A 12,705-nucleotide genomic window follows, 5' to 3' on the forward strand; every position below is an offset into this window, starting at 1 on the left:
GCAGCTGTAGCCTGACCTATTTATGGCCAGCGTCAGACAGATTCTCTGAAACAGATCATAACAGCTATTCTATGCTAACTAAGCATGTTATGGTAAGCAGCATAGTCGGTTATTTATTGGCTACTTAACATTAGGGTTGTAAAAAAGTTCTAGTAGGTCTAATACATTTATTATAAAGTATATATATATWTWTTTTTTTTAAGAAATAGTCCAGGTCATCTGCTCACAGCAACACCCCAGTCAAATAATTTGTTGACAGAGACCACAGGAGGCCAGGGTTAATTCAGTGTTGGCATGACCCTGTCTAAACCGTTAGCAGTGTAGCCAGACCACATGACACAATAAGCTATCCAAGAATCTCATATCCAACCTTAGAATGCTGTGTTTATGAATAGCTGCTGAGCATTATTTTCTATTGAAATTCTGTGAAAATCAGTCCTTCCATTCACTTGATCATATGTATTGTGTTGTACAAAATAAATAAAGCGTTTTTTTAGTGGCTCTACATCTGAGGCTGGTTTGGTTTGAAAGGGTCTGCGATCCCAGCTGCTGCCACTCAACTGTCTGCCCCAGCAGGTGATGCCCCAGTTTAGCCACTCAGAAGACCACTCCAGCCTGGGCTAGAGAACCTTACACGCTTAGAAAAAAAGTTCTAAATAAAATCAAAAAGGGTTCTATTGCTTGTTAGTATATTATGTATTATGGCACCCCTAAAGGTTTTAATACAGAAGCCCAATTAACCCATTTTCTTGAATTGCCTAGAACCTTTAGGGGTGCCATATATGAAGCAAGCGATATAAACTTTTCTATAACCTTTTTTATAAGAGTGTACTAGGGCAAAGATAGACTAGGGCTGGGATTCAATCCAATCGCCTCATGAGCTTAGTTCAACTGTCGTACCCCATCAAAACCCCAAATATAAGATTTGTATACCCCACAGTTAGTAAACAATGTCAATGTAAATGTCAACAAACAGCCTCAAAAGATGATTAAATTATAGTTTTAATGTCATGGATGGCCAGTCTTTGCATCCACATCTCTGTCTATGGATTTGAGAGTGGTTCCATTTCTCCAGGACTATCCCTCAGATTTTTACCAAAACCGAGATGGGATGTCTGCTTTATTGTTTCAATTAAGGATTCTAGCTTTAATGAGGTTCAGAGGTCTCTTCTAGTCACATTAATTTGGCGCCTCTGTTTTCATGACAGATAATGGGCTCTAAACTGACCTACATTACATGGCCAAAAGTATGTGGACATCCCTTCAAATTAGTGGATTTGGGCTATTACAGCCACACCTGATGCTGACAGGTGTATAAAATTGAGCATACAGCCATGCAATCCTCATAGACAAACATTGGCAGTAGAATGGCCTGTACTGAAGCGCTCAGTCACTTTCAATGTGGCACCGTCATAGGATGCCACCTTTCCAACAAGTCAGTTTATCGCATTTCTGCCCTGCCCCAGTCAACCGTAAGTGCTGTTATTGTGAAGTGGAAACGTCTAGGAGCAACAATGGCTAAGCTGCAAAGTGGTAGGCCACACAAGCTCACAAAACGAGACCGCAGAGTGCTGAAGCGCGTAGGGCATGCAAATCGTCTGTCCTCGGTTGCAACACTCCCTACAGAGTTCCAAACTGCCTCTGGAAGCAACATCAGCACAAGAACTGTTCGTCGGGAGCTTCATGAAATGGGTTTCCATGGCCAAGCAGCAACACACAAGCCTAAGATCACCATGCTCAATGCCAAGCATCGGCTGGAGTGGTGTAAAGCTCACCTCCATTGGACTCTGGAGCAGTGGAAACACATTCTCTGGAGTGATAAATCCCGCTTCACCATCTGGCAGTCTGACAGACAAATCTGGGTTTGGCGGATGCCAGGAGAACGCTACCTGACCCACAGCATTGTGCCAACTGTAAAGTTTGGTGGAGATGGAATAATGGTCTGGGGCTGTTTTTCATGGTTTGCGCTAGGCCCCTTAGTTCCAGCGAAGGGAAATCTTAACGCTTTAGCATACAATAACATTCTAGACGATTCTGTGCTTCCAACTTTGTGACAACAGTTTGGGGAAGGCCCTTTCCTGTTTCATCATGACAATGGCCCCATGCACAAAGCGAGGTCCATACAGAAATGGTTTGTCGAGATCGGTGTGGAAGAACTTGACTGGCCTGCACAGAGCCCTGACCTCAACCCCATTGAACACCTTTGGGATGAATTGGAGCCAGGCGTAATCGGCCAACTTCAGTGCCTGACCTCACTAATGCTCATGTGGATGAATGGAAGCAAGTCCCCGCAGCAATGTTCCAACATCTAGTGGAAAGCCTTCCCAGAAGAGTGGAGGCTGTTATAGCAGCAAAGGGAGGACCAATTCCATATTAATGCCCATGATTTTGGAATGAGATGTTCGACCAGCAGGTGTCCACATACCTTTTATCATGTAGTGTATTTGATAATTGAAAGGGGTCACAAAGGTATATAAATAGAATGGATGAGGCAAAAATCCAAGGAATTGTTTTGGATAGCCCAGATGTCTGAACTGAATCTTTAAAAATTATGCTGAACAAAAATATAAACGCAACAATTTCAACATTTTACTGAGTTACAGTTCATATAAGGCAATCAGTCAATTTAAATAATTTCATTAAGCCCTAGTCTATGGATTTTGCATGACTGGGCAGGGGTGCAGCCATGGGTGGGCCTGGAAGGGCATAAGCCCACCCACTAGGGAGCCAGGCCGAGCCAACCAGAATGTGTTTTTCCCCACAAAAGAGCTTTAATGCAGACAGAAATACTCCTCTGATGTGGAGGTCTGCGGTTGTGAGGCCGGTTGGACGTAATGCCAAATTCTCTAAAACGACGTTGGAGGCAGCTTTATGGTACAGAAATTAACATTCAATCATCTGGCAACAGCTCTGTTGGACATTCCAGCAGTCAGCAGGCTAATTGCACACTCCTGCATCACTTGAGACATCTGTAGCATTGTGTTGTGTGACAAAACGGCATATGGCCTTTTATTGTCCCCAGCACAAGGTGCACCTGTGTAATGATCACACTGTTTAATCAGCTTCTTGATATGCCACACCTGTCAGGTGGATGGATTATCTTGCAAATGAGAAATGCTCACCAATTAGGATGTAAACAAATTTGTGCACAAAATTTGAGAAAAATGCCATTTTTGTTTATATGGAAAATTTCTGGGAATTTTTATTTGAGCTCATGAAGTATGGGACCAACACTTTATATATTGCATTTATATTTTCGTTCAGTGTAGTTCAGGTAAAATTAGAACTTTTTTAAACACAATTTACACACACGAATTGGAGAAAAAAAATCAATAGGGTAATAGCACCCTCTTTTGGTATGAGGAAATATTTTCAGAGAATATGTGATGACTGAGTATGATATAAACCTGTCATGTAATGTCAGTACTGCATCTGCTGTATTAGTAGGGCTATTAGTGGGGGTTAATTTGAAAAAGTATTCACAGAATATCAATTAGATTTTATTTTTCACAGATGCCTAATAATTTAGAACACAAAATCTTTAAAATATCATATTTGATAACATTATTACAACATACTGATTTTACCCAACAGCCTTCTGTAGAGAACATTTATATAGGACTTATGCCCCAAAACATCTGAATACAATAGTGATATAGGGATAGGGTCATCTGTAGATATGAGTAAAAGTGATGTAGGGACAGGCAACTCCAGTCCTCAGGGGGCCGGAGTGGTGTCACACTTTTCCCCCACCCGTAGCAAAACACAGCTGATTAAATTAATTACATTCTAAACTGAATATCATGATTAGTTGATTTTGGAGTCAGGTGTGTTAGCTAGGGCAATACATAGATTTGAATTCAATTTTACCTACTGAATGTTAGATTGTTCAGACATGTTCACCAAACTGGTAGCAAAGACACAAAAGCACCTTTGAATAGCAGAATATTTTCATGGATATGCACATCATTTTCATAACTGATCAGTGGCGGTTCATTCATTGCTTTATCACCTGGAATATAATATGTTATTTGATTATCATCTACATTTATGACAATGTAGCTTGTATTTCAGTTCTCTGTATGTTTGCCGTGTCTTGGAAATAGGCCCGCCTAATTGACAATATTTACGTGACATACTTCAGAGTTTTAATGTCCTTCTTATTTTCAGGAAACACTAACCTCTTGAGGATGCTCAATGAGTTGGGTGTCCTCAAGAAGAGAAGCCAACCCCATTGACCATCTCAAAATGAATCCCAGCAGTTATATGAGATATCTGCAGTACTCAATTTTAACATGTCCAAAATCATCCATGTTCCATTTGATATGCACGTGCAGCTTCATCTGATTCACACACTGACGTACTGAGGAGTGTGGCAGAGCACATCACCACACAGCTACTGTAAAGGCACTTTCTCTACATTTAAAGAGCTCCCCTGTCCTCTTTTCAACGCTTGCTTTTGCCCCTCTTGGAAGAAGGCTTGTTTCTCCATCAGCTTCCTGAAGAGGCCTTGGCGGTTGCCCAGGAGCTGTGCGTGCTGACCACACTCCACCACACACCGCTGGCCCAGCACCGCCACGGCGTCAGCGTTCTGGATGGTGGTGAGGCGGTGGGCGATAATCAGCACCGTGCGCCCATCCATGAGCCGCTCCAGAGCCTCCTGGACCAGGAACTCATTCTCTGCATCCATGGCACTGGAGAATAGGGGAGGAAACATTATTATTTATTTTTTTAATTAAGTAAAAATTTATTGATTAGAATTGGATCAGAGGTCCATTGAGTTCTCTTTCAAATACTTGTTTCGGTCTCTCACTATTGGGACGCGAGAGACCTCACTCGTTATCGGATAACCGGGGTTAACGCAAGTAACCTCAAGTTATAGCTCACATGATATTGTTGGGTTGTTTGACCTTTGACATAACCCAGCTTATTGACCTTGCTTAACTGTCCAAAATGAAGAGGAAGAGGCTGAAATAAACCATCTCTTTAGGGAAAATTGGGCAACATTGAATGGATGAATGCTCACCACTCCAAAAAACCCGGCCAGCAAAACAGCCTCCTGTTTGGCCAGGTGGAGAATGTAGTTGGCCTTCTCTGTATACCTAGCCACTTCTGTCAGCTCCTTACCAAACGCACAAACTGTCCTCATGTTGCTGATACGCTCTTCTGCCAACTACAAGAGGACAGAACAACAGAGTATCAGTCTGATCAATTGGTTTCAATTCAATATTTTGGGGTTAAAAGACCTGGATGTTGATTAGGTTGTATTTGTGCTCTGCTTGGAGAGTAATCTCGGGGAAACACTGCCTCAATAATGACTGTAATGATGAGCCGTTAGTGGGCCTTGTCTTACCTGTGTGGCCTCGGCCAGAGAGTCCTGTGTGCGTTTGGATATGGAGTGCAGGTATCTCCCGTATATGACAGCCAGGCCAGCCATAGGAGGCACGATCAGCAGCACAAAAGCTGCTAAACTGGGTGACACGTAAAACTGTTGGCAGAGAGGGAAGGAGAGGCCAGGAAACGTGAGGCAATTCAGCTCAAGTCTTTTAAGCTTGCCCTTTACCTTTTGAACCAGTAAAGCCACTAATGAATAAAGAGGATGTGTGAACATATTTATCAAGGTATTCAACTTGACTATATTTAGTATAATAATGTGTAATGGATATTTTGCTTTACGTCATTTGTTTCTGAAACAAGGTCCTAGGAATACAGTAAACAAGGAAGAAACTCAAGTAACTTGCTAAATTCTAATTTCCTTGTTGTGACAGAAATTACTTTGATCAAAACAGACAGTCAACAATCTACGTAGAGTAACCAGAACAATGGAGCAGTTTAAGTCGGGTGTACATCACACGATTTTGGCCATAATTTAGCTGTCCCAGACAAGTTTTTGAGATCGAAGACAAAATCCCCATGTCGTTGAGTAGGCACGCGGCCGTCACCTACACGCGTTTAATGTTTGCAGGTCAAAGACGCAATCTGAGGGCTACCGATCTCGTCGTTAAGTAGTCACAGACGTCCCAATATTTTCAAACATATTTGATTTTATCGGCACAAAATCTGCAATGCTCTTGTAGTGTGAGATGTACAACAACACGTTTTGAGAACGGTGATCAGCAATAGCAAATGAGAYCTCACTAGAGAAGCCAGTGAGATGACGTTTTGCATCACACAGAATGTGTACTCTCGAGCAGGAGCAATGGCTAATACTAGTATGCGTTTGTACTTGCCTTTATCCAAAGTGTCAAATCGTTACAGGTCTGAAGTTCACAAGGAATGTTATTCAATTCAACTCTGTATGGCTGTATGGCAAGAGTGAATGTCTGACTGAACGTTTACAAGGCTGCTTTGAGCCATAGCTCATCACTATTTTAGTGTGCGCGCCACAATGTTGACAAGACAAACAACTACAGGAAAGATAGTTATTTCATGTGAGAGGCTCAGCGATGTTAGGATTTTGAAAGTTGTGTAGTGTCCACCCGAGGAAAGCCGTACCCGAAGGGATGAAAAAAATCACATCTTCCTCATGACAATAAACCAGTTAACTTACATTCTGATGTGACTCACAATCTTAGAACTGACCCCAGTACAGAGAAAACAAACCAGTTTACCTGTTTCTCACCATCATGCTGATCCCAGCTGCTGCCTGCGCGATAGCGCTGATCCCGCCGGAGAGGTTGTCTGTGAGGGAGTGCCCGATGACAGCCGTGTCCGCAGACAGGCGGTTAATGAGCTCCCCGGTACGGATCTTATCAAAGAACCCCACCTCCTGCCTCAGAATCGAGGAGAATAGGGATACGCTTAGATTTCTTACAATCTGTTGCCCTGCAAGAGTCATAACATAATTGTGTAATACATTTCCTCTGTATGGCATCAAAGTGTAAACAGTCATGAAAATGTTCAGAGATAGTAAGTTAAGTTCCCTCATACAGTCACCTGTGTAATGGCTATGGAAACCTACTCTCATACAGTCACCTGTGTAATGGCTATGGAAACCTACTCTCATACAGTCACCTGTGTAAGGCTATGAAACCTACTCTCATACAGTCACCTGTGTAATGGCTATGGAAACCTACTCTCATACAGTCACCTGTGTAATGGCTATGGAAACCTACTCTCATACAGTCACCTGTGTAATGGCCTATTGAAACCTACTCTCATACAGTCACCTGTGTAATGGCTATGGAAACCTACTCTCATACAGTCACCTGTGTAATGGCTATGGAAACCTACTCTGCATGCACTGGAAGCAAATTGTGACACACACCTGAGATTTGCATGAGGTAGACACGGGCTGCATTGGCAGCGCCCCCACAGAGAAACACCCCTAAGAGCGTGATACACAGAGAGCAGAGGGAGGCACTGAAGTCCTCCGAGGAGCTTGAGTAGATGGTGTCAATGACTTGGCCCAGGAAGAAGGGCGCCGACATGGTGACAGCACTGGAAACCACCAGGAAACTCACAGCCGCTGTGGAGGATAGCGTAGATAAAATATAAGAATCAAAACTGAAAGTTACTGCATTATTGTTAAAAAAATGTAAACTTTCATGACAACAAATAGGGCCTAAGTAAGGAATAAAGGTTTTAATGAAGTCAACCCTACACAGGCACAAGTTAGTGATAACAGTGTTATTTCAGTGTCACGTTTGTCATTTTAGAAGTTGTCCCTGTGGAACAGTGAACCAGTGACATGTCCTACCCGACAGACGCAAGCGCTCTGGGTGGGCAAGTTGTAATATCCTTTTGACATCCTCAGTGGGTATCCGAGTTGGAGTTTGTTTTGTTTCTGTTGATTGCAGATCTTTGCTGTCAACTTCTTGCTGTGTTGCTTGTTCGGAGTCTGTGGAGGAGCTGTAGTTGGCCAAGTTTACCGTGGTTGTCCATGAGCTCCTCAACTGTCCAAGTGGAACACAATGCACGAGAGGTGCATCTCCGCCGGGGTAAAAGCGAAGCGCGTGCCAAAGGTTCGAACCTTTTCCCACTTACCTCTCGCCCACGGGACGTCTGGCATTCTAACCAAACTAGTCTATGTGTACGGGATTGAACCTTGCGTTTCAAAAGATTTACGCCTGGACATCTTGACAACAGCAACAGTTCCATTCTGCAATACAGTTAGCGAGCGACTAAGAGACAGAAAAGCAAGAACAATTACAACTCAAGTGCGATAGCGTTACGGAGACCTCTTTCTGAAGCTATTTCTGTGTTTTCAAACGCAAATGAACCATGTGTAAATGTGTTTCCAATTAAACAAAATAACTTAATTGATTGAAGTCAAAATAGTGGTTATGAAATGGTGTGTATTTTATTTTCATTATCTAAAACATTTTGGTGAATGGACGAAGGTCGTTCAGAACTAAAACTCTGCTAATGCGATTTCCTCTTCCGAGGGGTATTCCAGAAAAATGGTTGAACAAATTCAGTATTTGGGTGATTCTGCATCTTCGGACACTTTGTCCCGGTAAGCTTTCAGAAATTAAAATGTATTGAAACACCATTTTACCAGTATTATAATCATCTTTGATTTGTCTAGAAATAATATCCGATAATGGGCTGCGATCGTATTATTCAGGAATTTATATATTTTCGTCATTCTTCTCAGACAGCCATAGACAAATGTAATTTCCATCACATAATTAAACATCCATTTTAGTTGAAAATGAAATATCATACAATTATTTTATAACACATTTCTTATACATTTGTACATTAACTTGCACTGAATATTATTTTAAGTGCTTTTTAAGGTTTTCCTAAAATTAATAATTCAACATAACGCCTGAATGTATAAACTTGCCTTTGTGACAGCTGAAAATATTTATTTATCATTAAAAAATATATATATTTCCACCCAACCTTTTAGTGAGATTATGATAACAACTATATGATTTCCCTATCTAAAACAAATCAATCAATGTAAATTATACATAGTATACTAATTTTCCCCAAAAATATGGGTGTGGTGGAAATGACAAGGTGTGGTGGAAAAGACATCTATGTAAAAATAACTTATGAAAACAATATTTTATTGCAAACATTTTGAACAACAACCATTGTAAAACATGTAATTCATTTAAGAGAAAGTAAGATTCCAAAAGTGGGCAGAGCTCAAGGACGTAGGCCAGTGTTTTTGAAAGATGAGCCCAGATTGCAGAGGGGTCATCCACATAGAAGAGCTCAGTGAGAAAAGTGAAACTGTATCATTTGTGGTATACCCAACACAGGTGTGGAAGGTCACCTGCATGTGAGAATCACCAAAGTGATCACCTCAGTGGCACAACTTTGGTTTGAGAAGTGGGGGGAAAATTATTATTATAAATAGTTTTATCCAGTCGGATAAAACATTCCAAACAGCCTATCCGACCGCTCGGAGGTGTCTGCATGGTCCTAAAGCACACCGTTGCCTCATTTTGTATCACATTCAAATGATAAAACTGAAGGGGACAAAAATGCAATTTCAGAATGTGAGGGGGACACGTCCCCCCCGTCCCCATCCCCAGTGAAAGTTGCGCCCCTGAGTTCTCTGCAAAGTCAGTATGCACAATGATCTCCTCTTTCTGCAGATTCTCTTAATTCTCTCAGTTTGGAGTATTGGTGTCGAATGTTGTACATATGTTTCCCCAACTTCTATTTCAATCCTTTGGACAAGTCCTCCAGTAGAATATGGAGTGTGCCACACACCTTTTCTTATTCTGTCAAATGTACAGTGAACTTCTCCATGTACAGTGAACCTTCAGCTTTGTTTTTCCACTCAAACCACCATGTCTGCTCACCAGCATCAAAGTCAGATGTTTTAAGCTCTTTGGCTTGGCAAAGGGAGCACTCTCTCTACATACACTCTTTCTTCAGGTTCTCACAGCACAAAGACTCGATAAGGTTCTCATTGTTGCTGCAGCTGATCACTTTGTGATACTGTAGTTTGTCCGCCATGAACTGGACATTGGCGTGGGTTTTGCATGTGGCATGTGTCCCTATCCTGGACTGTTGACTCTACAACCCAAGAATACGTCTTTTAAAGAATTCATGGTAGGACATTTTAATATCAGAATTTTCCCTCTTAAAATCCTGATAAAGGTTCTGAATTGTGCCATTCACTTCTGCTTTTTTTCTTGTTCCTCGTTAGTGTGTCCTTTTTCCCTGTTATTGTTCTACGGTTGACATCACGTTCATAGAATCTAGTGATTTTCTCTTCTGTGGCTGTGCTAATTATGTTACACTGCTTTTCCTTGGAGTATTGAAGACTGGTTGGCCTGTTTTCATTTGCCCTCAATGCTTTTGCTGAAAATCCAAATTCTCTGTTTGAGGCTTTGACCAGGCCATACTTTCTCAGGATGTTGCCCCTGAGCATTTTTGAAGCCGCTTGTTTGTCCTTGGCACTGCACATTTTTTGATACTTTTGCTTTAACTCTGCAATGATGGCATTTTGAAACAATAAAATCCTTCTCAAGTTCTTCAGAGTTCCCTTCATTTTCTGTTTTATCTTTGTCTTTGGGGAATCTTGTCTCTCCATTTTCTTCATCAGTTGATCATACTTTTTTTTGTATTTCTCAGTTTTCCATTAAGCTTTATCAAGTTTGGCATTTGTCATGCAAAGATCTCTATGTTTTTGAGCGACCACTTCCAACCTTTTTCCTTCCAGCAAGTATTTGAATTCTCATTCCTGTTGCAGATGATGAGGAAGGGGTATCAGGGCGTGCATCAGGGCAGGTAAGTTATGGGCAGGTATGATGGCCTCGTGTTCTGACTGCAAGTCATCTGGTGACTAAGGTGTTGTGTTGCCTGATAGGTAGGTCTCCATTGCAACTGTTCTCTTTAAAGTCTGTCTTCTATTCCGTTGGTTGCATTTCTATAGCCATCTCTTGCTTCTTTGTACTCGCTTTGTAAGCTCGAAGATAGATATCACTTCTCCCTTCTTTTTTTTCTTCCAGTATCTCTTTCTGTCTTTTTGCAGATGTTCCTGGTATCGTATAGGATCATTTTTTATTTTGTTTCTATGTCTGTGACCTCTGTGCTGTTTTATGTGGCATCTTCTAAAAACAAAGAAAAATACTCAAGTTTTCCAATTGTGCACACCTTGGAGCATTTCCTATATTAAAGTAATTTAAAACATGATTAAATAAGCCTAAAGTAAATAAAAGTAAAAAGTAATAACATAATGGATTTTTGTAATTTCCACTATGTTCTGTCATTTCCATCAGAGTTAAGTTTGTGATGGAAATGACTGTGATGGAAATGACGCTTCTGCTGTTTTTGGAGAAAAATTACAGACTGCTTAGCATGCTTTGGGCAACTACGGGAACTTCTATGTCCTCAGGGTCAATTTTGTGGATATTATTTAAAAAATACATGTTTTTATTCTTTATATGTTAAGTTCACACTACAATCACCCCATATTTTTTTCAACACCTCTCTATCAAGTATTTTAGCTACTTTTCAGATGCATTTTATACATCAATTTCACTGTTTTGCCCTTGTCCTTGACCCAGACTTTTGAGCTAATATGTTTTTCTATGAGAAATCATGAATAATTACACATGATGTAATGTTATCTTCTAGAGAAAGAGTCAATAAAATAAAATCTATATCAATATGTATTGTGAGTATGCCCTTTATATTCTTATTTKCACAAAATATACCTGTCCTTTGGTAGTGGTGTCATTTTCACCACTGAGGGCAAATTCCTCATTAATAAAGTTTTGTCAAGAGAATATCTTTAATGTTTGTTTGTGGACCATCATTTTATCATAGAAGATGAAGAAGAACACCATGTTCTAACTGTCACGATTGTCTAAGGTGGAAACAGTAGACCAAGGTGCAGCGTCGTGAGCGTACATACTTCTTTATTATAAGATGTCGCCAACAATAAACATCAAAACGAAACCGTGCCGCCAACGTAGTGCTCACATCCAACTATACATGGACAACTACCCACAAATACAGGTGGGAAAAAGGATACACCCGGCCAAACACCAAGAAATACAAATCATAGAAAAAGGAACATAGAATGCCCACCCAAATCACACCCTGACCAAACCAAAATAGAGACATAAAAAGCTCTCTATGGTCAGGGCGTGACAAGAACAAACACATAATTGTGCATTTTATTAAAATGAGCACCGTTGGAATTGTTCAGACATTGCCTCATCTGCACCATGTTTTCTTGATCAAATAGGTTCATGTGATTCTCGTTTGTTCTTACTAGAGTCTCCTTCAGTTTTGTTACAACCTCATGACACACTAAATATGAATGACATTCACATGTATTTATTAACCTCTTTGACCTGACAAGTCATTTTGACAGATGTCAGCATTGCAGCAACAATCTTATACCTTAGTTATAGTTATATAGTAGCTCATCAGGTAGTAGCCTATGTTTTCTCTCAGGCTGATACAGAGAGACTCATCCATGCTTTTATTACAAGCAGGCTTGACTACTGCAATGCTCTCCTGTCTGTTCTACCTAAAAAAGCCATTGGTCAACTGCAAAATATACAGAATGCTGCAGCGTGGGTACTGACCAAGACCAGACAGAGAGCACGCATTACACCGGGTTTCCAGGTCTGCACTAGCTGCCTGTGAGATTTAGAATTCATTTTAAGATTCTTCTATTGGTTTTTAAATCAATCCACGATTGTGCACCTCAGTACATGTCAGACATGCTTGTAAGTTATGTACCCAGCAGGTCCCTCAGGTCCTCAGGCACTGGAC

The 12,705-nt window shown here is 40.9% G+C and overlaps 1 protein-coding gene and 1 pseudogene across 3 annotated transcripts; one reads left to right on the top strand and one right to left on the bottom strand.

Moving 5' to 3' along the window:
* Positions 1-3,487: 3,487 nt before the first annotated feature.
* Positions 3,488-6,864, bottom strand: LOC111977586 (ATP-binding cassette sub-family B member 10, mitochondrial-like). 3 transcript variants are annotated; one of them, XM_024007082.1, is made up of 4 exons: positions 6,612-6,864; positions 5,354-5,488; positions 5,027-5,173; positions 3,488-4,694 (listed from the first exon to the last, which is right to left on the bottom strand). In XM_024007082.1, exons 2-4 carry the CDS (start codon positions 5,435-5,437, stop codon positions 4,674-4,676), a joined length of 252 nt encoding a protein of 83 aa, XP_023862850.1. In that variant the 5' UTR covers positions 5,438-5,488; positions 6,612-6,864; the 3' UTR covers positions 3,488-4,673. The 3 variants fall into 3 exon arrangements, with proteins under 3 accessions (XP_023862850.1, XP_023862849.2, XP_023862848.1); XM_024007081.2 differs by having other exon boundaries at positions 5,128-5,173; positions 6,612-6,863; XM_024007080.2 differs by lacking the exon at positions 6,612-6,864 and having other exon boundaries at positions 5,354-6,206.
* Positions 6,865-9,134: 2,270 nt separating this feature from the next.
* The window catches only part of LOC111978008 (unhealthy ribosome biogenesis protein 2 homolog), a 29,586-nt pseudogene continuing 26,015 nt past the window's right edge, over positions 9,135-12,705 (top strand).

This window comes from Salvelinus sp. IW2-2015, linkage group LG18 (genome assembly GCF_002910315.2).
Source record: "Salvelinus sp. IW2-2015 linkage group LG18, ASM291031v2, whole genome shotgun sequence".
Lineage (NCBI taxonomy): Eukaryota > Metazoa > Chordata > Actinopteri > Salmoniformes > Salmonidae > Salvelinus > Salvelinus sp. IW2-2015.

What these genes read in the sequence shown, in the direction of transcription:
- LOC111977586 (XM_024007080.2), bottom strand. Translation starts at nt 5,611, where the DNA reads ATGTTCACACATCCTCTTTATTCATTAGTGGCTTTACTGGTTCAAAAG. An exon ending in CTCTGGCCGAGGCCACACAG is followed by an intron (nt 5,174 to 5,353) that starts GTAAGACAAGGC and finishes GTCCTCTTGTAG; the next exon opens with TTGGCAGAAGAGCGTATCAG. An exon ending in TGGCCGGGTTTTTTGGAGTG is followed by an intron (nt 4,695 to 5,026) that starts GTGAGCATTCAT and finishes CCTATTCTCCAG; the next exon opens with TGCCATGGATGCAGAGAATG.